Source organism: Loxodonta africana, chromosome 5 (genome assembly GCF_030014295.1).
Source record: "Loxodonta africana isolate mLoxAfr1 chromosome 5, mLoxAfr1.hap2, whole genome shotgun sequence".
NCBI lineage: Eukaryota > Metazoa > Chordata > Mammalia > Proboscidea > Elephantidae > Loxodonta > Loxodonta africana.
Genome location: NC_087346.1, coordinates 82,821,234 through 82,848,020, shown reverse-complemented (window position 1 = coordinate 82,848,020; position 26,787 = coordinate 82,821,234). Strand labels below are relative to the sequence as shown.

General features: G+C 37.5%; 1 protein-coding gene across 1 annotated transcript in view; it reads right to left on the bottom strand.

The window, feature by feature from the left end:
* ADAMTS3 (ADAM metallopeptidase with thrombospondin type 1 motif 3) overlaps positions 1-26,787 on the bottom strand; it is a 307,945-nt gene that overhangs the window by 33,334 nt on the left and 247,824 nt on the right. The window contains exons 6-14 of the mRNA XM_003414158.4: positions 14,704-14,787; positions 12,600-12,756; positions 11,758-11,863; positions 10,366-10,509; positions 9,591-9,723; positions 7,083-7,196; positions 4,641-4,786; positions 3,061-3,236; positions 1,714-1,847 (exon numbers count right to left, since the gene is read on the bottom strand). Of these exons, the coding sequence (XP_003414206.2) occupies positions 1,714-1,847; positions 3,061-3,236; positions 4,641-4,786; positions 7,083-7,196; positions 9,591-9,723; positions 10,366-10,509; positions 11,758-11,863; positions 12,600-12,756; positions 14,704-14,787 (1,194 nt within the window). The remainder of the gene's footprint in view (positions 1-1,713; positions 1,848-3,060; positions 3,237-4,640; positions 4,787-7,082; positions 7,197-9,590; positions 9,724-10,365; positions 10,510-11,757; positions 11,864-12,599; positions 12,757-14,703; positions 14,788-26,787) is intronic.

Sequence of the window (26,787 nt, the reverse complement as noted above, 5' to 3'; positions counted from 1 at the left end):
TTATTGAGCATAGATGTTGCAGCTGGTGTTGAAAGACAAAAACAGAAAAAAATGTTGCTTTTTCCTTGTTGCTTTCGTATTTATAAATATGAATAATAAAATAGTGACTCATACATTTGTAAGAGTCTTAAAAGTCGAGAAAACTTCCCAGAGGTGGAGGCTTTCATAGGGTCTTAAAGGAATACAGAGTACAGGCATTTCCGGTATGTGAAGAGATTAAAACAGAGCCACGGAAGTGGTTCGCTCAAGAGAAGTAGGTTCAGAGAACAATACTTAAACCAATATTGAAACCAGTGGAAGGTTAGTGTTGCGTGACAGAACAGGTGACAGATTTGCATAGCACAGACTGTGGAAGGCCTAGAATACCAGGAAGAGTTTAAATTTTCTCATTAATTTACTAGTGAACTACTGACGATTTTCAGAGCTGGGTTAAGTCCTTGATGTAAATCAGTGTAGGGTAATGATACCTCATTGAACTCTTAAGTCCAGGATGGAAGTGGGCAAGGGAAGAAATGCCAGCACATATACATAATGCACTAGATACTGCGGGAGGTAAAAGTTGGACAAATCATAGATTCTACTCTCCGGGACATTTCAGTCCAACTATGAGGCATCCATGTACTTGAGACTCATTAACAGAATAACTTAATTGTACCGAAATGACAAGGCAATAGGCTTTAGGACCAGTTGTTCAGTTAATAAGGACAATTTTATATTAAAATTTAACTAATAAACATGAACAAGAAAACAAGCTATATTTTTTAAAAAAGCAGTTAGAAGAGGGCAAAAATCATTGTTCTTGCTTCTGCACTACTTTTTTTTTCTTTTAAATTGTACTTTAGATGAAAGTTTACAAAACAAACTAGCTTCTCATGAAAAAGTTAATACACATATTGTTTTGTGACAGAGGTTAACAACCCCATGACATGTCAACACTCCCTTCACGAACCTGGGTTCCCCGTTACTGGCTTTCCTGTCCCCTTCCGCCTTCTAGTCCTTGTCCCTGGGCTGGTGTGCTCCTTGAGTCTCATTTTGTTTTATGGACCTGTCTAATGTTTGGCTGAAAGGTGAACTTCACGAGTGACTTCAGTACTGAGCTATAAGGGCGTCCGGAGGCCATGTTCTCGGGGTTTCTGTCAGGCCAAGTAAGTCTGGTCTTTTTCTGTGAGTTAGAATTTTGTTTTCCATTTTTCTCCAGCTCCGTCCGGGGCCCTCTATTGTGATCCCTATCTGCTTCTACACTACTCTTGTTCTGATGTGGAACTCAGCATTTAAACTTAGAATCAATTAGAAAGTGAGAGAGGAAGAAGGAGAAGTCTCTATTATCTTTAGCAAGAAAAACATAAAGTACATTTAGCATTGAATTTTTTTTAAAAAAGAAAAGCGTGTATTTTAGTATCAAATAGCTACTAGTAAAATACTCAAAGCAATGCATTCTTCCCAAGTTGCTGAATTTCCAATCTGGAGGTACCAGAATAACTTAGATACTGAAAACTATCTGAATTTTGATTCCCCAGTGAACAAAGTTTGATTTCAGTAAGCAAAATTTCTCCTAAATTTATTTTAGCTCTTGACTTATTCACAGGGCTTCATTATAATGTGATTTCACATGTAATAAACAGTTAAAGAAATTTTTTTTTTAAACACTGAAAGATAATGAATGCAGAATTGCATCACACTGTAGGAAGTCTTTGGGGAGCAAGTTTAACTCACCACACATTCTCCTCGCACACATATGCTATAGGGATCTTTGTAAGAACAGCGTGTTCCATCGTGCACCAGCTGTTTCATATAAGCAACATCTCCAGTCTCTTTGGATTGGCAGTAAAGGTGGCACCTTTTCTTGGCTGCACAGTATGGAGGATAAAAATGATTTACATAATATGATATGTTTCAACAGCACAGTCTATGTTATTTTTAAAATATAAAGTGTCAATGTGATTTCACGCAAATATAAGGGATACTGTGCAAATAAATAAAACAAGGAATAAGAGACAAGTATGCATATTTGGCACACTTATTTTAACCAAGGTGACCATGTAATTTATTCATCCAAACTGGGATACTTGTGAAAGTGAATGGGGGCTCTTATTAATAATTTTGCAGCACTGACAGGAATAAACTGGGACTGTCCCAGGCACACTGAGTTGTAAGCCAATCCTCGACCTACAACTTACAAACCACAGCCACTTAATATACTTTAACTCAAAACCTAATTGGTTTTAGTGGCTATTAGAGGGCTGAGTTTCTCTCTGATTTGACCTGATCATGTAATATAGTTTTTGCTTCTCGTAGGGCCTCCTTAATTAAATTTAATATAAATTGTGCAACTCACTTCATCAAAATAGATAAAAAATAATGCATTTCTTTTTAATGAACTACAACTTTGAATTTCAATATGCATGTACCTTTCCTTCAAAACGGCTTTCAAACTGAAACCAGTAGTGTATTATATTGCTTGATAACCATGTAAATATTTTCTTTTATTTGCCCAAATAAGAAATATGGCGAGAAGTTTCCATTTGATCATATTTAACCAAAAATTCAGAGGTAAGAAGTGAAACATCAAAAGGGAATTCCAAGTGTATTTTTTTTGTAACTCGTATACAGTCCATAAATAAAAGGCTATGAAGTACATTTTATTATTGCAAAATGGCCTTTTTATTGGTCCTGATTCAATTATAAAAGGGCTATATTTTTCTCTAGTTATTGAGAAAGGAATTGTCACAATATTTCAGAAGCATTTCCTAATAGAGGGATCTCAGTTCAATCAGGACATTATTTCTTTGCCCAGACTTCTCTCCCATTTGTTGCTTTCCACTGGTCTTTTCACTGGTGATGGTAGTAACACTATTTGCCAGGAACTATTCCACAATTCTTACATCTCTAGAGAAAGGAGTACTTCGGCTTTACTCTGAGAAACTGAGGAGGGCTTATCTGTATAAGCATCAAGTTTTCTAAGTGACCAAAGAGGGATTGAGAGTGCAAGGGATTGGTGTTGACAAAGCTCAAACTGTAAGTAACCATCCACAGGGCAGGAAAAAGCAGGTGTCTACTTACAGTCAGGGTGCTCATATGGCAACCAGTGGTGTTTGGTATTCTGGTATTCAAAGTGGGAGTTACGCTGCTGGCACTGTTGTGCTCTAAAGTCCTCGAAGTGTTTTTGGCATTCTTCTGTATTACAAAGCTGGTACTCAAAATTAACACCAGGACAATCCTGACCACCATTGATGGGCCTAAAGAAAAGACAACATTTAAAAAGGACTTTTGGCTTTGGTCCAGCCTTTGAAACTGCCAGACACAGTGCTCGAGGGCAAGAAGCCAGGGCTTCTGGGCTGCCAGTGCAAAGTGAATGAACTCATGCTTCCTAATTTTGGTCCCTTTCCAAAAGCACCCTATCCGTGCTGGGGAGTTGGGTGGCGGGGAGGGGCCAACCTAAACTTATGTCAACATTTCAAACAGTATCTTTTAAATGCCTGGACAAAGTATATAAAGAAAGATCATGTATCTGGACTAAGGAAAATTATATTTTCCATGATGTATAAAACATGTAACTATAACACAAAGAAATTTTGACCTCAAATCTATGCCTCAGTTTCCTCACATGTAAAATGCAAATAATAATACCATCTTCTGTAAAGAAAAGGTGTGAGAATTAAATGAGTTAACATATTTAAAGCATGTGCAGCAGAGCCTGCCTCTCAGTAAACCTTAGCTGCTTTTAGTATAATTTTTATTGTTTTTGTTACACTAAAGCTACCATCATCTCTTCCTGAGAAGACACGTATGTGAGTATGTGACATATTAAAAGACATGCTCAGAGACATCTTGCTGCCATGGATGGAGAGAAAGGGCTGCTCACATGTTAAACCCTAAACAATGAAGAATGTCCTAAATTCAATACATTTTTATTTTCCTTCAGAAAATAAAGTGTGCTGAGCACTCAACAGGGATTTAAATTTAGTCTGAGTGAATGAATAAATAACTTTTCCCAAAAAAAGTTTCTTGGACTTCTTTTTGCTGCCTCATTCTGAACCCTAGTGTAGATGTGTCTTTCTGGCTGACACTGCCCCTTCCCTGATGCATCTTTACTTCTGCAGCCAGATCTCACAGTCTGCAGTGCCCAGGCCCTAAGAGCACAAGGATCTACTTTCCCTGCTCAGTTTCTTAACATTCCTGAATAGCTAATTCTTCATAAATCTGAAATCTGCACTTGAGCTTTTAACCTTCATCACTGACTACTCTTCGCAAGATTGATAAGTAGAGGTTTATCTGAAAAAAAAGCCAGTTGTCATCGAGGCAACCTCAACTCATGGTGACCTCACGTATTTCACAGTATAACTGTGCTCCATAAGGTTTTTAATGGCTAGTGTTTGGAAATAGATGGCCAGATCTTTCTTCTGAGATGCTTCTAGGTAGACTTGAACCTCCAACCTTTCGGTGAGCAGCCTAGCATGCTAACCATTTGCACCACCCAGGGACTCCTTATTTGAAATAGTCACTGGTTTATGCACTGTGAACAATTAGTTCCCTCATTCTGTATTTCACATGTACTCCATGAAGCAGAATATTAATAACAGGATCTTGTAACATTTTCTGATTTGTCCAAAAATAATTGGAATTATAGGGGTTACACTCACATTGGATTACTGCACTGGCGTGTTCTGAAACGAACACCAGTTCCACACGTCCTGGAGCAGGAGCCGAATTTGGTCCATGATCCCCAATTGCCATCTTGTTTTTGTTGATTAGCATTCTTCCACATGCAATGACCCTTATAACACCACTTAAGAAAATAACACAAGGCAATCATGAGTATCATGCATACGCTACAGCCAAAGTTGTTTTAAAAGCCTATTTGAAGGCTTCATTTCTCTTTTATTTCCAGGTGAAAATGCATTTAAAATTATCCAAGAGCAATTATCCTAGTAAGATACCCTGTAAGAAGAATAACTGAGATTTGTATTTTTTAAGTATAAAACTTAAAGTGAAAAAATAACATTCATTCAGTCAAGTTTGTAAACGATACATTCACCAGTGAGTATCAAACATCATAATCAATAAGAATTAGCATCCAAATTGCACAGTAGGTGCTATCTACCCTTCATCTCTCATTATCTATATTATTAGGATTTTTAAGGGTAATATGTGCCCTTTTTTTTGGTTATGTGCTCTTCTAACAAAATGACATTAAAATATGTGCCTCAGTTTAGGAAAAAAATCACTTAACATACACAGAATGCACCTTTTCTTATCATACCCAAATTTCAAACACTTTCATATACTTTTAAAAGTTTTCCTTCATAACAAGAAATACCAAAAAAAAAAAAAAAAAAAAAAACCCCACTGCTGCCGAATCGATTCCAACTTATAGCGACCCTATAGGACAGAGTAGAACTGTCCCATAGAGTTTCCAAGGAGTGCCTTGTGAATTTGAACTGCTGACCTCTTGGCTAGCAGCTGTAGCACTTAACCACTATGGCACCAGGGTTTCCATAATAAGAAACAGGTCAGATACATTATCCTCACCTTTTAGATGAGGCAAATTGAGGCTCAAATATGTTCATGAGGAGTTTATGGTCACCTGGCCAGTAAAGAACAAACTGGGGACTACTAGAACCCTAATACTATAGAGATGCCTAATATGGAGTCCAGCCCAAAGCAGATGTTCAAGAAATGCTAGTTCCCTTCCAACATTTTAACTTTGTTTTTCAAACTATGTACAATATCTGTATTTCTTAAAATTCAACTTCAGTAAATTTAAATGTAACACAAATACATTTAGAGGAGTTGGATGTTCAGAGTTGATTTACAGGGTATCTTTTTTATAAAGCAAACATGAATCATATCATTATTGCTCTTGCTTTTTGAGTCAAAAGTTTGTAATGAGTTTTCTCAAAACAAGACCCTATAAGGAATGCATTTATAACATAGTGCCTAGCACAGTTTGAACACTAATAATGGCAGGTTTTATTATGATGATGCATAAATTCTCACAGAAAATACAATTTATACACATTTGAAATAGAGCTTTAATGGACTTTAAAAGGACTAAAAGCTACATAAATTTTCCTTGCCAGTTTTTGGTCCCATTGTAATTTCTCATTTCCAAACCAGTCAAGGCTCTTCATATTGAGTGCTTGACAAGCCTTTGTTTGGAGTTTGGGATCATTCTCCTTGTGAGGAGTGTAGCATGGCACTCAGCCAGTTTCTGGGCATCCAGTCCTGGCTACACCACTTGAGATTTAAAACCTCTGGGCATCTGTCCCCGAGGAGCTAGGCCAAATCTTCTGTATAAGTTCGCCTGACTATTTCTGGGCAACCTTCACAAGGAATGGGATGCCAGCAAGTAAATCAGATCTTACTAGTAGGGATCAGATATTCTATTGAGCAGCAACTTCCTCTTCTATCTGTAACTGGCTGAATGGTGGCCCCAAAAATATCAGGTCCTAATCCCTGGAGCCTGTAAATGTTACCTCATTTGAAAAAAAGGGTCTTTGCAGATTTGAGTAAATTAAGGATTTTGAGACGAGGAGATTATTCTGGCGTACCCAGGGTTCTAAATGCCATAAAAAATGTCCTTGTAAGAAAGAAGTAAAGGGAGATTTGACACACTCAAAAGAAGAAGAAGTAATATGAACATGGAAGCAGAGATTGGAGTGACGCGGCCAAAAATCAAAGAATGGTGGAAGCCACCAGAAGCTGGAAGAGGCAAGATTCTCCACTAGAGGCTCGTGAGGGAGTGTAGGCCTGCCAATACCTTGATTTCAGCTTAGAGAAACTGATTTTAAACTTCTGGCCTCCAGAACATTGAAAGGATAAATTTCTATTGTTTTAAGCCATCAAGTTTGTGGTAATTTGTTACTGCAGCCACAAGAAACTAATACACTATATTAGTGTGTTAGTGTAACATGCTATATTAGCTCATACCTGTAGGTATGAACTAAACTATATTAGTTTATTACCATAGTGAAACCTCATGCACCATGACAATGTAGCTATGTACATCTTTTTCCAGACTCTTTTAGAGGATCATTATGTAACATACCTTAAACCTTCAATGTTTACACAGATATACTCACTTTTCCAGCAGCGCATTCAGTTCCATCAAGTGGGGGTCCCTTTTTAGTCTTACAAAAGTAGGGATTATCAGGATGACTACACCACAGCTGTTTACATGGGTCAAAGGTTCGGAACTAGAAGAAAGAATCAAACTCTCAATGAAATACAGATAGTATGATGTACACCAACAATACATTCCATATAGTATCTTCAGGTAATATTTCTTGGATATTTACATTTCAAGTTAATAGTCAAAGTCGTGGCATGTTAAGAGAAAGTACTGCGTAAGAATTCCAAGTAGAATTCTGCTTTTCTAAAATACCAATGATGTCTGAGATCCCCTGGTTATTTGACTTCTAATATTGCTGTGTGTCATTTCCATTTTCAGGTTTTTAAAATAGACAATATTGTAATTTTACAAAGAACAATTATATGAACGCTTTAAATATGAAAACTTATTATCATGGCTCTGTAGCTTCCAAGCATCAAAATGGTTCTTCTTTATACCTGTAGGCATAAACTAGATGTTGTTACTGTAATCAAGTTGATTCTGACTCATAGCAACCCCATGAGTGTCAGAGTAGAACTACTCCATAGGGTGTTCAAGGTTATGAACTTTTAGAAGCACATCACCAGGCCTGTCTTCTGAAGTGCCTCTGGATGGGCTGGAACCACCAACCTTTTGGCTAGCAGTCCAGCGCTTAGCCATTTTTGCCATCCAGGAACTCCTTATAAACTAGATAAAACAAAAAAAGCCAAACCCGTTGTCATTGAGTTGATTCCAACTCATAGCAATCCTATAGGGTTTCCTAGGCTGTAATCTTTAAGGAAGCAGACTGCCACATCATTTTCCCGCAGAGTGGCTCATGGTTTTGAACTACCAACCTTTCAGTTAGCAGTCGAGTGCTTAACTACTGTGTCCCCAGGGCACCCATGAAACAGATAGTCGGATATAGTTAATAAAAATACTTATCAGAATTAGTTGACGAAAAGAAGAAAATATTTAACAAACTTCCTATGTCACATGAAGTATTTCAGGTATAATAAAATATAATACCGTTCTATAGTTTATAGGTCGCTCTTCCACATATTTGATACTCGCAAAAATCTGTGGCTGAGACTATAAGTTATAAATTAAGATTACAGTTATGGCTACAAGCCTGACAGTAGCAGAAAATCATGGTTTTCTCACTGTTAAAGAATTTTTTTTTTAATTTTCTGAATACATCACATAATATTCAAATATATGTTTAAGTACACATACAAATCTGCGTGTGCTCTGTGCTTGTCTTTGCTCTCTCTCTAAATATAAACATCTTATCATTCTTCAGATTCTTGTAAAATATCAGACATCAGTTTATCCAATTATTCACTGCATACACAGGTAATTACTCACTTATGATCACAGATTTTTTTTTTATTAGTATCAATTTCAGACCTAGTTTTCTTTTTTTTTTTTTTGGTCACAGCTCCTATAACTTAATGCAGAAATTGTATTTTTCCATAGCATTGAGTCAGTCCTTCAGAATTCTCATATCTAAAGCATTAATGCATGTACTTAGGAACTGACAGTATATACCTTATAGACAGATGAAATAGTTGTAGATATCTTCATATGGAAGATTCTGAGGTGCAGATTAATTTCTTCTCAGTACCACGAAATAGACTTATTTTTCTAACATATAAACTTGCTCCAAATATAAAAAAGCCCTTCCTTTTTTTTTTTTTATGAACTACTAAAGATCAACTGAGACATTTAATCAAGTATACCTCTAATCCAAATAGCCACATGGAAGACTGGCTTTAATGGACTTCATTAAGCATTTATTATACGCCTGCATTGTACTAAGTAAGCACTTAAGTTACATTATCAAATTTAATCCTTACATCAATGCTATGAGACAAATACTATCAGTTTTCCACATTATGTACATGAGAAAACTAAGCCACAGATCGATTAAATAAGGTGATCAAGATCATATCTCTGGTAAGTGTCAGATTCAGGATCTGACCATGCAGTCAGGAATATGGAGTCCATATTCCTGGGCCTCCTGGTATACCATATGATGCTCATATGATTCTCATGTACAACCACTCCCTCAGTCACAGCTATATAGAATTGTGACCAGTATGATAAAGAGAGACAATCTATCGAAGGCTTTGGATTCATCTCTGAAAGTCACAGAAACCAAATGAAGAAAAGAGCATAAAGTTTAGGAGCCTTACAGCCTTGGTTTCAAAGTCCAGCTCCCCTATTTACCACATGTGTGACTTAGGCAAGTTGTTTAAGTTCTGCAAGGCTTAGTTTTTTCATCTGTAAAATAAAAATATACTACCTTCCTTCTTTTCTGTCACAAGGATTAAATCACACAATACATTTAAATCACTTAGATTTAGCATATAGCAACAGAGAAAACACAAAACAATCGTAGATATTTTTGTACCAGCGGATGTGTAAAGCTCACCAAACAGGAGCTAGGTAAACAGACTGCAAGATGCAAAATCTAAACTGACTGTGATGAACGTACCGCAGTGCACATTTTATAACCGACACCAAAATCAAAACGACATTGCTCATCCATAGAATAATTGATTCCGGGAAGTTCTGGGAGTTTGGGCCAGTCATGTTCAAAAGGGTCATCAAGGAGACAGTCATAGGAACTGTAGGAAGGAAAATAATGTATGCTGTTAATTGACTTTATTTTTTTTTAATCATTCCTAATAGAAAAGCATTCTTAGCTCACATATTCTGAAATTTCATTAGATCACAGAGCTAGGTTTAAAAAGCACACATTTCAAGGTTGCTGGTTTCAGCTGTCATTTGGAAAAAGACCCCACATTCTTATTTACCCCATGAAAGTACGCCAAACACGACTTAGAAATGCAACAGTGCTGTGACAAACTTATTCTGTATTGCTTGCTGTATCCCCACATGGAGAGGCAACACAGAACCTGAGACTTACACTAACGGGATGTTCTGGTATAATGTGCAGGAGTCACTTGTTCATCTTCTCTTTCTGTTTAACTCAAGTTTGACCAGTAGTCAAAGACCCCATCAAGAATTTAGTAAAGGGAAGGCACAGTGAAAAAGACATTCAAATTCTAGTCTTATATGTTTAAATATCTTGATTAGACCATGGAATCATTATACCAGATGCTCTGAGTAATAAGAAAATGTCCATTATGAACAAGAGTTTTCATTCACTGGGAGTCTTGTTATAATCAAGGTCCTAAAAGTCAGTACCATGTTTGTGTTCATGTTACAATATAATTGCTTTCATGACATGCAGCAGGAAGACATACTGGATGTATCTCTTCAGTTCCTGACCACTGCATCGGGACCAGTGATAACGATGGAAGGCTGCTTGCACCAAGGGAGCCATGACACTTCCCATAGCAGTCTCATCACCACACCTGTTGCCTTGTCCATCATGCTCCATTCCCAACCTAGAACACAAAGTAAGACCCCCACTGGTAAGAATCATAGGGGTTATGGCTTTTGTTTCACTTCTGTCTTGAAAATAAATACTGGGAAATATATACAGTCATGCACCACATAACGACCATTCAGGCAACATCCAACCACATATACGACTGTGGTCCCATAAAGTCATAATAAAGAAATCCCAATAGGAAATTGGGGCAGAGTGGATTTAGGCACGTCACACTTGACAATCATGACGATCCCTAAAAAACAAAGAAAAAAATTCTGCAAGGTGTTAAAGGATAAGCTCCACTGTATGCTACAAGGCTAACAAAAGCCTGAGGGACCTACATTAGATATGCAGAAATTGCTAATGACATGGATTGAGAACCAAACACAAAAGTGAGTCCCTCTCAGCATGTTGACTATCACTGCCAAGGCACGAAGCATGTTCAAGATGCTTAAAGAAAAAGCAGGACCAGACTACGGTACTCAGTTTATTGCTAGCCTGGGTGGTCCAAGTGCTTCATACAACAATTTTCGCTGCATAATGTGAAAGTAAATGGTGAGTCTGCAAGTGCTGATGTGAAGGCAGCAGAAGAATTTGTTAAAACTTCAAATAAACTAATTGTAGAGGGAGGTTATTGGCCTCAGTAAATTTTTAATGTGGACAAAATCTCCTTATTCTGGAAGTGAATGTCTAAAATGACCTTCATCCATAATATGGCGTTTGTACAACATCCAAATCACATAACGTCCTATTTCATAGAAAGTATTGTGGACGTTAAGTGATACACGACTGCATCTTTTTAAGCCAAAGTGGCTTTCTAGGACGAGTCACAGAAACTGTGAAATAGAGAGCAATCTGAAAGAAATTCTTTCATTTTTTCTATAGCTATTAAAAGCACAGGAGTAACTCTGCAAGCAATAAACCAAACCAAACCAAACTCGTCGCCGTCGAGTCGATTCCGACTCATAGCAACCCTATAGGACAGAGTAGAACTTTCCCTATAGAGTTTTCAAGGAGCGCCTGGCCGATTTGAACTGCCAACCCTTTGGTAAGCAGCCGTAGCACTTAATCACTACACCAGGGTTTCCACACAATACTCACTCATCTCGTTTCACTATATAACCTCGTCACTGTTTCAGCAACTCACATTTGGCAGCGGAATAGAACTGCATGCTGGCATGTTCTTTGCCCATAGCATGGACAATACTGGGAGAAACAGAAAAGATCTTTTATTACTTTACAGCTGTCAACAGTGACTTACACATGGCCAGTTTCATGGGCTACAACAAAAGCAGATGAAAAACCATCCTCATGATTCAGGGTACAACTTCTCACTGGATGACACATGCCTGTGACTGGAGCATATCCTGTAGAGAATTACAATTACTTTTATTTTCATTTTATGAGAAAACCCGTTAAGTATTACTACTGGACTTTTGCCTAGAAAAAAAGCTTTTCAGGAAAACAGGGGCAGTATTATTTCCCTGCTAGCATTTTGCCACATTCTCTTGGGAAAGCCACAGGTAATGGTCTCAGAAAGATTCATTTGGGTCTGCCTTTTCCCCTTTCCTGAGGGAAGGAACTGCTCAGGGTTACCATTCTGTTTTGCCCACCAACTATGCCTTGTCTTTCTGTTTCAGTAAACGGCTCTTCATATCATGGTGCTGGTGAAGAAAAAAGAGCCAGAAATTTCATCTACATTGAAAAGTAAATCATCAAGTCTGCTTTTTTTCCAAAGTCCACACAGAATTTATTAGATAAATATAAACCGACTTTGGAAGAAAGCTCTTTGGCAGCAGTCATTTCTCATGTCATCTCTTTTCTCATTCCAAACAGTTAGCGGAAATCACATTGCACCCCACTTCCCCATGCCAAGTGTACAATCATTAAAGAAAAACAAAATTTACTACGGTATTTAAGAAGCACTTAACACTATGAGTTCCAAAAAAGTTACTGGAAGCAACAGAAAGAAAATGTATGCTTGCCTGTTGCATGGTGGAAAGTGGTCATAGAGATTCGAACATTTGAATACGATCTGATTTAGGGTTAAATTTTTGAAAAGTCATGCCCTTCAGTGTTTCTCCTACATATTAATGGAAATACCTTGCATTCCAGCAGGTCCAAAGTCTTGTCTGGTTAAAAAAATTGCATGGTCATGGTGTTCAGAGTGGTTGGGATCCGATTTTTGTTGTTGGCAAGCCCAGCGACATACATTCTCCAAGCTCCTGGATGGATTTCCCCTTTCTATAAGGCTGATGGACTAAGTGGAAACAGTATATTAAAGACACACATCATATTTTTCCAAAAGTTTCTTTTAATAACTTTCTCTGAAGTTGAAATTTGGGGTTACACTACTTAAATAATGGCTTAGTAATATTATTTGGGGTTTATTTAGATAGCAACTTTGATTTGGGAATTCTAAATGCCCATGAAGTGTATCTTTATAATGATCAATATTGCCTGTGTTAAAGTTGACTGACATCATTTATGGAAATATCTGATGCTGAGACTTAATATTGTGAGACATTTCAGTATTAATCATTTCAGCAAGAGTTTGAGTAGTCTAAATAATTCTTGATTCAGCTTGGATTTTTAGTTTCATAGATATTAACGAGAAAAATACAGGCAAAGATTCTGGCATGAGATTTTTATTTTCCAGATATGTTTAAGCAAAAGATCTTTGGATAAGGTTTCTGTTTATTTCTTTTGGTCAGGAATTAACCCACATATGGGAAGAGCAAAAATTCCCTAATGAGAAAGAAAGGGGCCCATCCTTAAAAGAACCCAGGAGTCACACTTCCCAGAGGAGTTCTGATAGAATGAAGAACTGAACTTCGAACCCCAAATTAGTACCTTTCTTAGCTGACAGGCTGACACTTTTGTAATATTTCAGCAGATATTATTATCAGCATTTACATTCTTAGTAAAATTAGCTTGGTTTGTTATATACTAATCACATACTTCTCCGAACAAATGACTTAAAAATCAACCAAAGGGTGTTAACATCTCCAGCTGGAGTTGACTCCCATTCAGTGTTAGCCACTCAAAGTAGGTCAGGCTTATGGGATAAACTAAAGAGCGATGACACGCTATCATTAGAAATGATAAGTGGATATTAAGTAGACAAGGAAATGTAAACACATGGATTTTTCTTGTTTGCTAAATGCACAAATTCATTAGTATTTTATAATCAGGAAGGTTAATTATGGGGTTTCCTTGAAACTTTGAGAAAATTGTTAAGTTAATCACTTTCGCATGTTTTCTCCTCAAAGGGAATAAACCATTCCATCCAAAATAGACTTATTTCCATCATTTCCAAGGACAGGGGCATACATAGTACCATTTTAAAACCAGGCAAGTTGTGTTCCATTATGTGAAATGCCTACTGTGTGCATTTTGATAATCCGACTTTTTGTTTTCAAAAGGATAAAAGTTCTTTTACCTGAAAAAAAAATCACCCTGTGCTTCACTTTTCTTAAGTAGAAAGACACACAACTAAAATAATGTTTTAGCAAATCAAGACAGGGCAAAAATCTTGGTCTTCTTTTGTTCACTAATATATTCCAATATATTAGTTATATATATTCCAACACCGGAAACCCTGGTGGCATAGTGGTTAAGTGCTACGGCTGCTAACCAAAGGGTCGGCAGTTCAAATCCACCAGGTGCTCCTTGGAAACTCTATGGGGCAGTTCTACTCTGTCCTATAGGGTCGCTATCAGTCGGAATCGACTCGACGGCACTGGGTTAATATATTCCAAGCACCTAGGATGTGTCTGCCACATAGTAGACTCTGAGTGTAGACTTATTAAACGAATAATGAGTCACAAATTTGGTGGTAATGATAAGCTAAGGAAAGTCTCTTTCTTTGCAATAGTATCCATTTATTTTCATTCATGGAAACTCTCTTTCTTTGCAATGGTATCCATTTATTTTCATTCATGTAGCCATGCCTAAAGTGACAATTGCTAGCTACATCCCCATTAGACAGAGGAACACAGAGCAAATGGTACCAGCACAAAATCATTACCTGCTCAACTTAGAGATTTCCCTTACTCATTCTGGCAGTTTCTCCTCCTCAGCTGAGAGCAACATAGGGATCAAAGTGAGATACAACTGTGCTGCTAGCTGTGGCTGCTGAAATTTAGTTTTCTGTTTGCTAACCCAATTCCTAAGGCTCACAGTCCACGTAGTTGAAGACATTTACCTTTGCGTAACCCAGCATTATCATGCGCACCAGGACCACATTTATATGCACACCGAGGGACTCATCGTGGTAAATTTCATTCACCTAGAAACAAAACAGATAATTTCTAAAAGAAAGGTAACAGAAAGGATTTCAGGAGATCTGCAACATTTAAGGGATCAGTCATATAATCACCACCAGAACTGGAATCAAATCACATTTTGTTTTTCCTCATTTAGTTTAAGCTGAAATCTAAAATGAAGTTATTTATCTTTAGCTTTGTAACAATCCTTGAATATTATATGAATCAATTCTGTAAAGCCCACAGTATTATCAATATTAAAAAAGGGGCTTCATGAAACAACTAGAGCGCTAAAAACAGTCCACGTATGCTTCAAATCACTTATAATAGTCACCAAAAGCAACCACACATGTATGACTCTGGCAAAGCATCTACCAGGAGTTAGTGGCCACAGCCACAAAGGAGGAGAAAAACAGACAGCATGCACTTGCCTGCTGGGTGCTAGTGTCACTGCCAAGGGTGCTATGTTCCATTGGTGGAGCTCATGCAGATGGGGCTGGTGTGCAGGAGTTGTGGTGGTCTTTCGGGGGGCCAGCAAGCTTTTAAGGGGCCTTCCAGTGTTCTTCATAAATGGAGAAGCTGGGACAATGATTATTTATCAACAGTTTAAAAGTCCTTCAATATTTGAATTACTAATGTGTAGTCACATAAGTAATTCAAATATTGAAGGACAAATCAGCCCTGGATATAGCTCAGAAGAGTAAAGTTGCATGACTGATTTATTTGCTTTAAAGTTAGGTTAAAACCCAGTGCCCTCGAGTCAATTCCGACTCATAGCAACCCTATAGGATGGAGTAGAACTGCCCCACAGAGTTTCCAAGGAGCACCTGGCGGATTCGAACTGCCGATCCTTTGGTTATTAGAACATCTGAAAGTAATTTGGTATACTTTAAAATCACAGGTATTGGAATTAAAGCAGCCTCAGAGGCCACAGTTCAACTCCGTCTTATACAGATAAGGAAGATGAAGCTGGGTAGAGATTAAGAGATGAGCAAAAGCACACAGCAATTTATTGGCAGATATGACTCTAAAGTGGACTGTAATCTGTATTTCCTGACTAAGCTTAACTGTGCTGATGCAGAACCTGTACATAGACCAAAAAGCATTCGTTCAAACAGAATAAGGGTAACTACGTGGTTTAAAGTCAGGAAAGGTGTGCGTCACGGCTATACATTTTTACTGTATTTACTCAATCTGTATGCTAAGCAAACAATCCAAGAAGCTGGACTACCTGAAGAACTCAGCATCAGGTTTCAAGGAAGATTCCATAACAACCTGCGATATGCAGATGACACAACCTTGCTTGCTGAAAGTGAAGAGGACTTGAAGCACTTACTGAAGAAAATCAAAGACTACGGCCTTCAGTATGGATTACACTTTAACACAGGAAAAATAAAAATCCTCACAACTGGACCAATAAGCAACATGATGAACAATGGAGAAAAGATTGAAGTTGTCAAGGATTTCATTTTACTTGGATCCACAATCAATGCCCATGGAACCAACAGTCAAGAAATCAAATGACACATTGCCTTGGGCAAATCTGCTGCAAAAGATCTCTTTAAAGTGTTAAAAAAGCAAATATTTCACTCTAAGGACTATGTGCTCCTGACCCAAGCCATGGTGTTTTCAGTCACCCCCACCCTCATGAGAACGCTGGACGATGAAAAAACGAGACTGAAGAAGAACTGATGCCTTTGAATTATGATGTTTGCAAAGAATACTGAATATACCATGGACTGCCAGAAGAACCAACAAATCTGTCTCGGAAGAAGTATAGACAGGACGCTCATTAGAAGCAAGGATGGCCAGACTTTGTCTCACACACTTCGGACATGTTATCAGAAGGGATTGGTCCCTTGAGAAGGACATCATGCTTCGTAAAGTAGAGGGTCAGCAAAGACCCTCAAGGAAATGGATTGACACAGTGGCTGCAACAATGGGCTCAAGCATAACAACAATTGTAAGGATGGCGCAGGACCAGGAAGCGTTTTATTCTGTTGTACACAGGGTCGTTATGAGTCAGAATAGACTCAATTGCACCTAACAACAACAATGACAAAGACGACAAGGTATGGTTTAACAATACAAAATTTAGAGTTCTTTTAAGTTGAAAAACACATACACAAATACTTAACCACATTTACAAATACACATACACATAAAGAATGGTAACAACCAATTTAACAGCTTTTTTTTTTTTTCAAGGTAAGCCAAGACATGGGGGAAAGTCTGTAATGTTCGCTTGCATGGTATAGGTGTTCAGGCAGGTTGCTCATATTTTCTTAGTATAGGCCAGAGCACACCTAATGTGGAACTTAGTACACCTGAGTTCATTTTTCTGTGCTGTTGTATAAAAGAGGCACTGACAGACTCAAACACATACAGAGAGGAGCAAAGAGCCTAGCAAATGGACCTAGAAAAGGTGTCATATAAAAAATATTTGGGGAAATGTAGTGATTAAGAGCCTGGACACCAAAATCTAATAGTTTCAGTAGAATCTCTGGCTCAACTCCTAACTGGTTGTGTGTCTTTATCTTTCTGGCCCTAAATCAAATGGATATGATAACAACACTGCCTTGTTGGGTAAAATTAGAATTAAAAGAGTTAACTCATGAAAAAGAATTGCTCAAAAAATGATGAGTGTGAGAAAATGAGATGTTTAAAAGACACTGAAGTATAGGAGGTGAAAAGAAGAACTTAGAATGAAGACTTAATAGCTGCCATATGGAAGAAGGGTTAGAATTATTCTGTGTATCTATAGAAAATACAGCTAAAATTCATGGGTTCATATTATTAAATGGATAGATTTCAGCTCAATATAAAGAAAAATCGAATGCTGGACAAAAAAGATATCATTTTTTATGGCCTTTTTGATCATAGGCTGATTCTCTTATCTTACTTCATACCTCATACTGCCTAAGAGAAAATGGAACTCTTCCATCCTTTTGTGGGTTAATTATCTCATAAGAAACTCCCAACATTAAAATGTCAATAAAAGTAAAAAGTCCTGAAGTCAAGTCTGTCACTAACACACTCATTCAAAAATTCATGGACTTGGGTAGGTTTCATCCCAAGAGACTTCTTATAAAGCAGCTGTTCGAATTAGAAACACTGTTTTACATATAAATTAGTGACATTTTTTTAATTTAGCTTAATGTAGTTGAAATGTAAATGGATTGAATGTAAAAAAAAAAAAAAGAGGTTAAAATGTTAGTAAATAAACAAAATAGAGGAACAATAAAATTTAAAACTTGAGAAAAGTAATTAGGTAGAAAAAGTAAACTAATTTCTGGAGAATGCAAGAGTAGTGGCAGCCAGGAGACACTTAGAAACTATTGCAGAAAAGTAGTAGCAATTATACTATTAAATGTCATAGGAAACACCCACCTCAGAAAATGATAGAGCCATAAAGCAAGAAAAACACGGGAATAATGGCAAATAACTTGGAATATTTTAGTTAGGATAAAATGTACATATACTGAAACCAAAACCAAACCCGTTGTTGTCAACCTGATTCCGACTCATAGCAACCCCATAGGACAGAGTAGATAAAATCATCCTAAATCAGTAAATTCATTAGTACTTGGTGAATTTTAAAATCAGCACAGTTCCATTAAAGGATAATGGCCAAAAAATGCATGTTTCAAAATGCAGGATTAGATTACATAGCATTTAAAAAGGACACATTTTTTTTTAAGTCACATTTACCATTCACCAAAAGAAAACCATTATTTAACAAAAACCACTATTATGCCAGTAAAAAATAAAATCAGTTATGGAATGCTCTGAGTCAGCCCACACTTGTGAAATTGCTATGGGGTATATGGGTAGAAGTAATTAAATATAAGGGAATAATATTTTCACATAGCAGAAAGTACACTCTCGATATAGAAAATCAATAGGTATTAGGTATCTATTTTGTGCAAAGCACTGTATCTCATTTATTATTTTGCTTTTCAGTCTTAAAAAAAGTTGCTTCCTATACACTATTCACTTTTAATATAACCTTCGTAATTGGCTACTTTCATCTTGCCAGGCCTGTCAATAGGGGTGCCCTAACTCTGAGACCTAATGAGTATAAGAGTTGGAGAAATAATACAGCACCACAGGATTAACCCGTTGCCGTCGACACAGGATTAGATTAAAAAAAAAAATTTAGATACCCAAAATTCTAAATTCTGGTCTCAGCTCTGCCACCTAAAACGAAGCGGCTTTGGGCAGGTCACTTAACCTCTTTGAGCTTGTTTTCTCATTGGCAAACTGAAATTGTACTGCCTCACAGAGTTGTTCAAGCAAAATACCACACAGCTACACTCAGCCAAATACAAAGCACTTCCACATATACCTGCCTATCCATGCAAAAAATTGTAAAGATTTATAGATGTATTTTCATAATCTACCTCAAAAGAGCAATAAAAACATCTGAAAGGGGTTTCAAGGCTCTTTTACTTGAAATTTATGAAATATCAGTTATTGAAATATATAGCAAATAAAATACTGGAAAAGCCTTTGAGAGTTTCAATTTTTTTTTTCCCCAAACGATGCAGTTTAAATGCTGTAGAAAAGCCCTTTCCAGCAGATGGCAGTATGTGCACATTTTAAACATGGATAACAGAGAAGATGCCTAATGAACCTGAATGTATCGACACACTAGTCTATATGTCTGCCTTTTCCTATATTTACACATAAATAAATTTTCTTCCACAAAGATAAATAAAAAATTAAAAAATAATATAACCTGAGGAAAATCTTCCTTTGAATCCCTTTCGCATTTGACTCTTAAAAAAGCAAACTTAAATAGTAAATATTTATCTAGTTTTTTGTTTTTGTTACTTGATTAAAACATCATATAAAAGGCATAAACAAATCCTACAATCTGGCAACAAAGTAATCACAAATTTTAACAGTCAATAAATGACACACCCACCCCTACCCCCCCCCCAAAAAAACGTTGTGGTCGAGTCTATTCCGACTCATAGCGACCCTACAGGACAGAGTAGTACTGCCCCTCCAATAGAGTTTCCAAGGAGCACCTGGTTAGTTTGAACTGTCCACTTTTGGGTTAGCAGCCATAGCTCTTAACCGCTATGCCACAGGGGTTTCCAAATAAGAACTAAAAGCATATCACACTGGATTAACCATGTGAATCCGTCAAAATGATATTTGTTAAGAAAGTATTTTTATAAATTATAATGACAGGGAAAGCAGTATTTTCCTAAACAGCAACATCAACAAACAAAAACAACAGCTAATATTACACAGGGCTTTCCAGGTTCCAGGCACTGTTCTAAACACTTTGCTTATGTTAATTCAAAATACTCCTTGCCGCCCGTTAGAGGTATTATGATTATGTGTATTTCACATTTGAAGAAACTGAAGCTCAGTGAAATTAATTAACTTGCCCAAGGGCACACAGCTAGTAGATAAAGCAAGGGATGAAAATCCAGGCATTCTGACTCCATCCAGAGTCAGTAGTTTTAACCATTTTGCTATAGTTCCACTGACTTGCAGATCATAGCAAGTCACTATGCACAAAAGATCTGGTTTTACAATAATCCATATTCCTGAGTTTAAGAAATTGGTGTGGAAACACATTGAGAAGGATAACTTAAAAACCTCACTTGTTTTTCATAATCTTCAGGTGAACTTTAAAGAAAAGAGGAGTTGGACTCTGAATTGAATATGAATAAGGATCTCTTGATAGATATAATAGTATTTCAAAAACTATCAAGAAAAAAATAAAGAGGAGCTAGAGCAGACTGCTGGAAAAACTGAGGGAGAAAGGAAAAGATAAGGTTGACATTATAACTTGCGTTTTGGGTTGTAAGAAAAGCATTAAGCACGAACCATTCTAAGAGGTCATGTATTTGACACTACACAAGGCAAATCAAAGAATGCCTATGCAAAACTGATTTCCTTTCACCATGTGAGCTGATCCACTGGACCATGGGTAGATTTTCTATGAGGTGTCCAGGGTTGAGCCCAGAGTCTTTATTAAATTACCTAAAAGAAGGGGTAAACAGAATATTATTTCAATTTTCAGATGACCTTAAATTGGAAAGGGTTGCCAATGATGTGAGAGGAAAAAAAAAAAGGTAAAATCAAATCAAGTATTCCTTTCCTTGAAAGGAAAATTCCTTCCAGGTTTGTTCCCGGACAGGACAATTTCTCCCAGGACATTTCCCTGGCAGGACAATCTGACCTGCTTTGTCTGACTAGCTGATGAACAGCTTTGTCTGGGCTCAACAAAGCAACAGTCATTTTTCCTTCAGATGGATGGATTAGGTCTTTAGAGGCAGTGTAGCTCAGTGGTTAAGGACACAAAGTGGTTGGATTTGATCATGGCTATTTTTTATGTAAACTTGGTCATATTACTTAATGTCTCTGATGCAGCTTCCTCATCTGTAAAATGGGATGGTAACAGTCGCCCTCCTTATAGGAACGCTGCAAGGAATAAATGAGCTGGTATATGTAAAGTACTTAGAATGAATGATGCCTCGCTATTGCAAATACTAAAAAAATTGTTAGCCATCATCATCATTATTATTCATATAGAAGCAAATAATTAATACATATATATGATTTTAATATATGATTTTTGGTTACCTGAAGATAAACAACCAATGACATGATCAAAAAAAAACCGTTTTTGTCCAGTTGATTCTGACTCATAGTGACCCTATAGGACAGAGTAGAATTGCCCCATAGGGTTTCCAAGGAGCAGGTGGTGGATTTGAACTGCCGATCTTTTGGTTAGCAGCCAAGCTCTAAAACACTCTGCCACCAGGGCTCCTGGTGATATGATATGCTAGCCTGGGTGATTCTGGTTGGACTTAAAAAAAAAAAACCTGAAATGGACTTGGAAAAAAATATAACTTTGTCCATGACTCTCTCTTTTAGAGCTAAAATTCAAGCTAAAAATTCCACGCACGTACCCATTCAGATTATCAATCCCGTCCTCTATATCCCATTTTCTTAGAGTAGGGAGTTGTTTCCCAACTTGCCAATTCCTGTTCTTTCATCTCCAATCTCATGCTAATGATAACCTCTGTTTATTAACTACTCATCAAATATTTACTGAACAGTGGCTATGTGCCCAAGTGTTCTAGGAGTGGGAATTGAATAGTAAACAAGTATAAGTCCTGCTCTCTTGATGTACATATTCCAATGGGGAAAATTGACTATTCACATGTAATAATAAATAAAGATATGGAGATAAGCTCATTTCAGATGAGATTAAGTGCTATGAAGAAGATAAATCTGAGTGAAAGACAGAGGAGGAGAGGGAGAGAAAGGAGCTACATGCTCAATTCTCCTTCATCATGAAAAAATAACCCACCTACAGTGTTTTGATGGATTTGGTACTGTTTGTCACTATATATATCAATGATGGCATTCCTTCTTTGGAGTCTGGGTGGCACAAATAGTTAAGTGCTGGACTACTACCTGAGAGGTTAGTGGTTCAAACCCACCTAGAGGCACCTCAAAGGTCACAGCCTTGAAATCCCTATGGAGCAGCTCTACTCTGCACACTTGGCATTGCCACGAATTGAAATCAACTCAACAGCAACTAACAACAACCACCACTCTTTCTTTAGCAATATGAGCTCTTCTTTCTCTGGCTAATCCATAAATGTTGGTGTTTCTCAAGGTTTTGTTTTCAATACTCTTCTCTTCTCACACGCTTTCCCTGTAACATTGCATTCATTGCTGTTATTTTATCCAATACCTACAGACTGATGAGTTCCAAATGTTTATATATCTCACACTGACTCATTTCTCTTGTGCTCCAGATCCATCTATTCAAGTCTAGTAACAGACTTACCTAGTTAGATGTCTAGCATACACTTCAAGGTACACTCATCATCTCCCTAAAACCTGTTCTTTTTTTCTGGATATTCTATCACAATCAGAAACAAAATCATCCTTCCTCTTCTTCCATTATAAGGGCCAATCTGTTACCAAATCCTGTGGACATCCCTCAAACCTATCTCCTCCTGTCTACTTCCACACCCAACAACCTGGCATCCATCCAAATCACTTGGATTTCTGCAATAACCTGTTAAAACTTTTGCAAATGATTAATTTGGGTAACCTGAGCCCATTTCAGTAATTTTTTAAAAGGGCAGATAATAAAGGTTAGATGGCTATTTTCAATAAACCTAAGTCTGTCCTTTTATGTTACTTATACCTTTAATGTCTTTAAGTATCAAAAGAATTTCGAGTGGACAAAGAATAGGCAACGCACCTGCAAGGCCTCACAAACTCATCTGGCCTTTGGGAAAATGGAAGCATAAAAGTAGCCCACGTAGAACTGATTCCCTTCCTTGAGAGTGAGTAAGATGATTCAATCAAAAAGCTAAAAAGGCTTTTCTATGTTTTCCGAACCCAGGGGAAATAGAAGCTGGAGTTAAATTGGGAAGGATAAAGTCGGATATATTCTGATACAGGTAGCATAAAATTAAGAACGTGTGAATATAAGGAAGGAAATTTGGGGCTGGGAACCAAACGAGAAGAGGGAGAGGAAACTGAGAAGCTTCAGTAGAAATCAAAGAGACCCCTGAAGCAGCAGTGTAGATGCTGTGTTATGTCAATTTAACCTGGGCTGTGGGGACTCTCTTCTCTAATGGACACAGTGTAGGATAGTCAAAGGAAGGTGTGCATATTTATATAAGAAGTAGCTAATTTGACTTGTGCTTGCTCTAACCTGCCTCTGTTCAATCCACGATGGGGAAATTAGGCAGTTTGTTGAGGCAAGGAGATGTTGTATAAACCACAAGGAGTTTGGAGCAAGACAGACTTCTGGCACTTAAACACCGTGTGTTTATGTTTATAGCATAGTGTCTTACAGAGTCTCTATCTCCCAACTCATTCTAATGCATCCAGGGTTCTCTTTCTGAACACCGAACTCATCAAGTCATTAATCTTAAAAGCCCTTATGGCTCTTCATTAAAAAAAAAAAAGAGAGATAAAATTCAAACCCTTTTGCATAGCACATACGATATTTTAAGTTAGCCACAGTTTTTCTGTCCAGCCTCATCTTCCACCGTTTCCTCTCAATTATCCTCAGTCTTACCATACAGACAAACCTCAATGGCCCCAGACACTTCGGGCTAACAATTTCCATATCTTGTTATAAGCTATTCCCCTGTCTTCCAAGACCCATCTTCTATTTTTCAAGCAAGGAAATCCCAATTCATTCTCCAAGGTACAGCTAAAATGGCACATCTTCTATGAATACTTCTTCATCTGACATAGGCATTATTTGCTAACCCAAGTTGCCTTCTTTTCAACTTATGATTCCATAGTACTTTGCAGTTGAATTTTCTGATGCAACTATCCCATTTTTTATTATTATTTGTTAGCTCAACTCATCTGCTAGGATTAGCTCCTTGGGGAAAGGAGCTAAGCTTTATTAGTTTTTGCCTCCCTAGAATCTAACAGAAATCAGCCAGTAGTAGACTGTATATACTATGTGAACAAATACCCAGAGGACTGATTTGAACTCAAATGTAAGAAGTGGACCACAGATCAACCTGTTGACATCAAGTTAATTCCGACTCATAGCGACCTTATAGGACAGAGTAAAAGTGCCCCATAGGGTTTCCAAGGTTGTAAATCTTTACAGAAGCAGAATGTTACATCTTTCTCCCACAGAACAGATGGTGGCTTTGAACCACCAACCTTTTGATTAGCAGCTGAGCACTTAACCACTGTGCCACTGTGGCTCTGAATCACATACACTGATGCAAAATAGAAAAACCGCTGCATGATTTGGTTAGGTTGGCTGAACACGTATACACTCCAGACAAATTTGTCTTGCCCTCACATTCAATGTTTACAGAAACACAAATTAAGAAATCAAAAGCAGTGTAGAGATTTAATCACCATTAAGTATTAGTAATCACCCATATTTACTAATCTTTAAATACATCTACTAACACTTTGTTAGGACCGGAGTACTTCTGAGAAATTTATATTGTAAAAATATGAGGAAGAACAGCCTGCCATATCATGTCCAGATAATACATCTACTTTATTATTAGTTCTCTGTCCATCATAAGTAGCCAATTTCAATATATAAAGAATTAGTACATTCTATCTTTTTGATTGTAATTATTAATTATTACATGAAAGTATAAGCTTTTTGGAGGAGGCATCATTTTAAGTGAACTATTTTATTTTCATTTAGTAAATCCTGAGATTTAAGGGTAGACTCAATTCTTTGCAGCGCACTGAAATTTTTAACAGAAAAAATAGACCCAGAAGGTCACCGATATTCATAGATCTTAGCAAAACAAGTATACCTGCCACAGTCAGCACGGTGATGCTTTCAGAAAACATCTGGCACATTGAAAATGATGCTTTCAGGAAACATCTGGCACACTGAAAAGAAAACACACATGCACATGCCCTCCTAATCATAAAATCTTCCTTATTGCCCCGTGAGAGAGAATCTTAAAATGGATTGCTACCTGGTTTGATTCAATAAGTAACAGAATCCTCATTTCAATTACTTGAATGCTGTAACAAAGCATCAACAAACGTAAACTAAAGACATCAGCATTTTAGTAGTATATAAAATTCCTCAATTTTGTAACTCCTGGCAGTAAAGTTTATGGAGGGAGAGCACTGAATTCCAAAGATGGAGCGAACTATCCAGACTCAAGCCCTGGCTTTGCTACCTACTAGCTGTGTGGGATTATAAACACGTTCAAAGATTTCATGCACATAATTTTTCATAGACCACCTCATCTATGTAAATAGCATGGTAATCCAGCAGAGTGCTCAAACCAGAAAAGTGGAAATCCTTGGGAATTCCTTCCTTTCAGATCCCCCATTGGATCCACCAGTGAGTACTATTGATTCTACCACAAATTCCCCATCATTATTATTATTTTTTTCTTTTATTTGTTATTGTTGTTAGGTGCATAGCGACTCTATGCACAACAGAACGAAACACTGCCTGGTCCTGCGCCATCCTTACAATCACTGTTATGCTTGAGCTCATTGTTGTAGCCACTGTGTCAATCCACCTCGTTGACGGTCTTCCTCTTTTCCACTGACCCTGTACTTTGTCAAGCATGATGTCCTTCCCTAGGGACTGATCCCTCCTGACAATACGTCCAAAGTATGTAAGACGCAGTCTCGCCATTCTTGCTCCTAAGGAGCATTCTAGTTGTACTTCTTCTAAGACAGATTTGTTTGTTCTTTTGGCAGTCCATGGTATATTCAATATTCTTCACCAACACCACAATTCGAAGGTGTCAGCTCTCCTTCAGTCTTCCTTATTCATTGTTCAGCTTTCACATGCGTGTGATGTGATTGAAAACACCATGGCTTGGGTCAGGCGCACCCTAGTCTTCAAGGTAACATCTTTGCTCTTCAACACTTTAAAAAGGTCCTTTGCAGCAGATTTACCCAATGCAATGTGTCTTTTGATTTCTTGACTGCTGAAACCCTGGTGGCATAGTGGTTAAGTGCTATGGCTGCTAACCAAAGGGTCGGCAATTTGAATCCGCCAGGTGCTCCTTGGCAACTCTATGGGGCAGTTCTACTCTGCCCTATAGGGTCACTATGAGTCGGAACTGACTCGACGACACTGGGTTTTTGGCTTCCGTGGCTGCTGTGGATCCAAGTAAAATGAAATCCTTGACAACTTCAATCTTTTCTCTGTTTATCCTGATGTTGTTCATTGGTTCAGTTGTGAGGATTTTTGTTTTTTTTATGTTGAGGTGCAATCCATACCGAAGGCTGTGGTTTTTGATCTTCATTAGTAAGTGCTTCAAGTCCTTTTCACTTTCAGCAAGCAAGGTTGTGTCATCTGCATAACGCAGGTTGTTAATGAGTCTTCCTCCAATCCTGATGCCGCGTTCTTCTTCATATAGTCCAGCTTCTTGGGTTATTTGCTCAGCATACAGGTTGAATAGGTATGGTAAAAGGATACAACCCTGACGTACACCTTTCCTGACTTTAAACCAATCAGTATCCCCTTGTTCTGTCTGAACAACTGCCTCTCG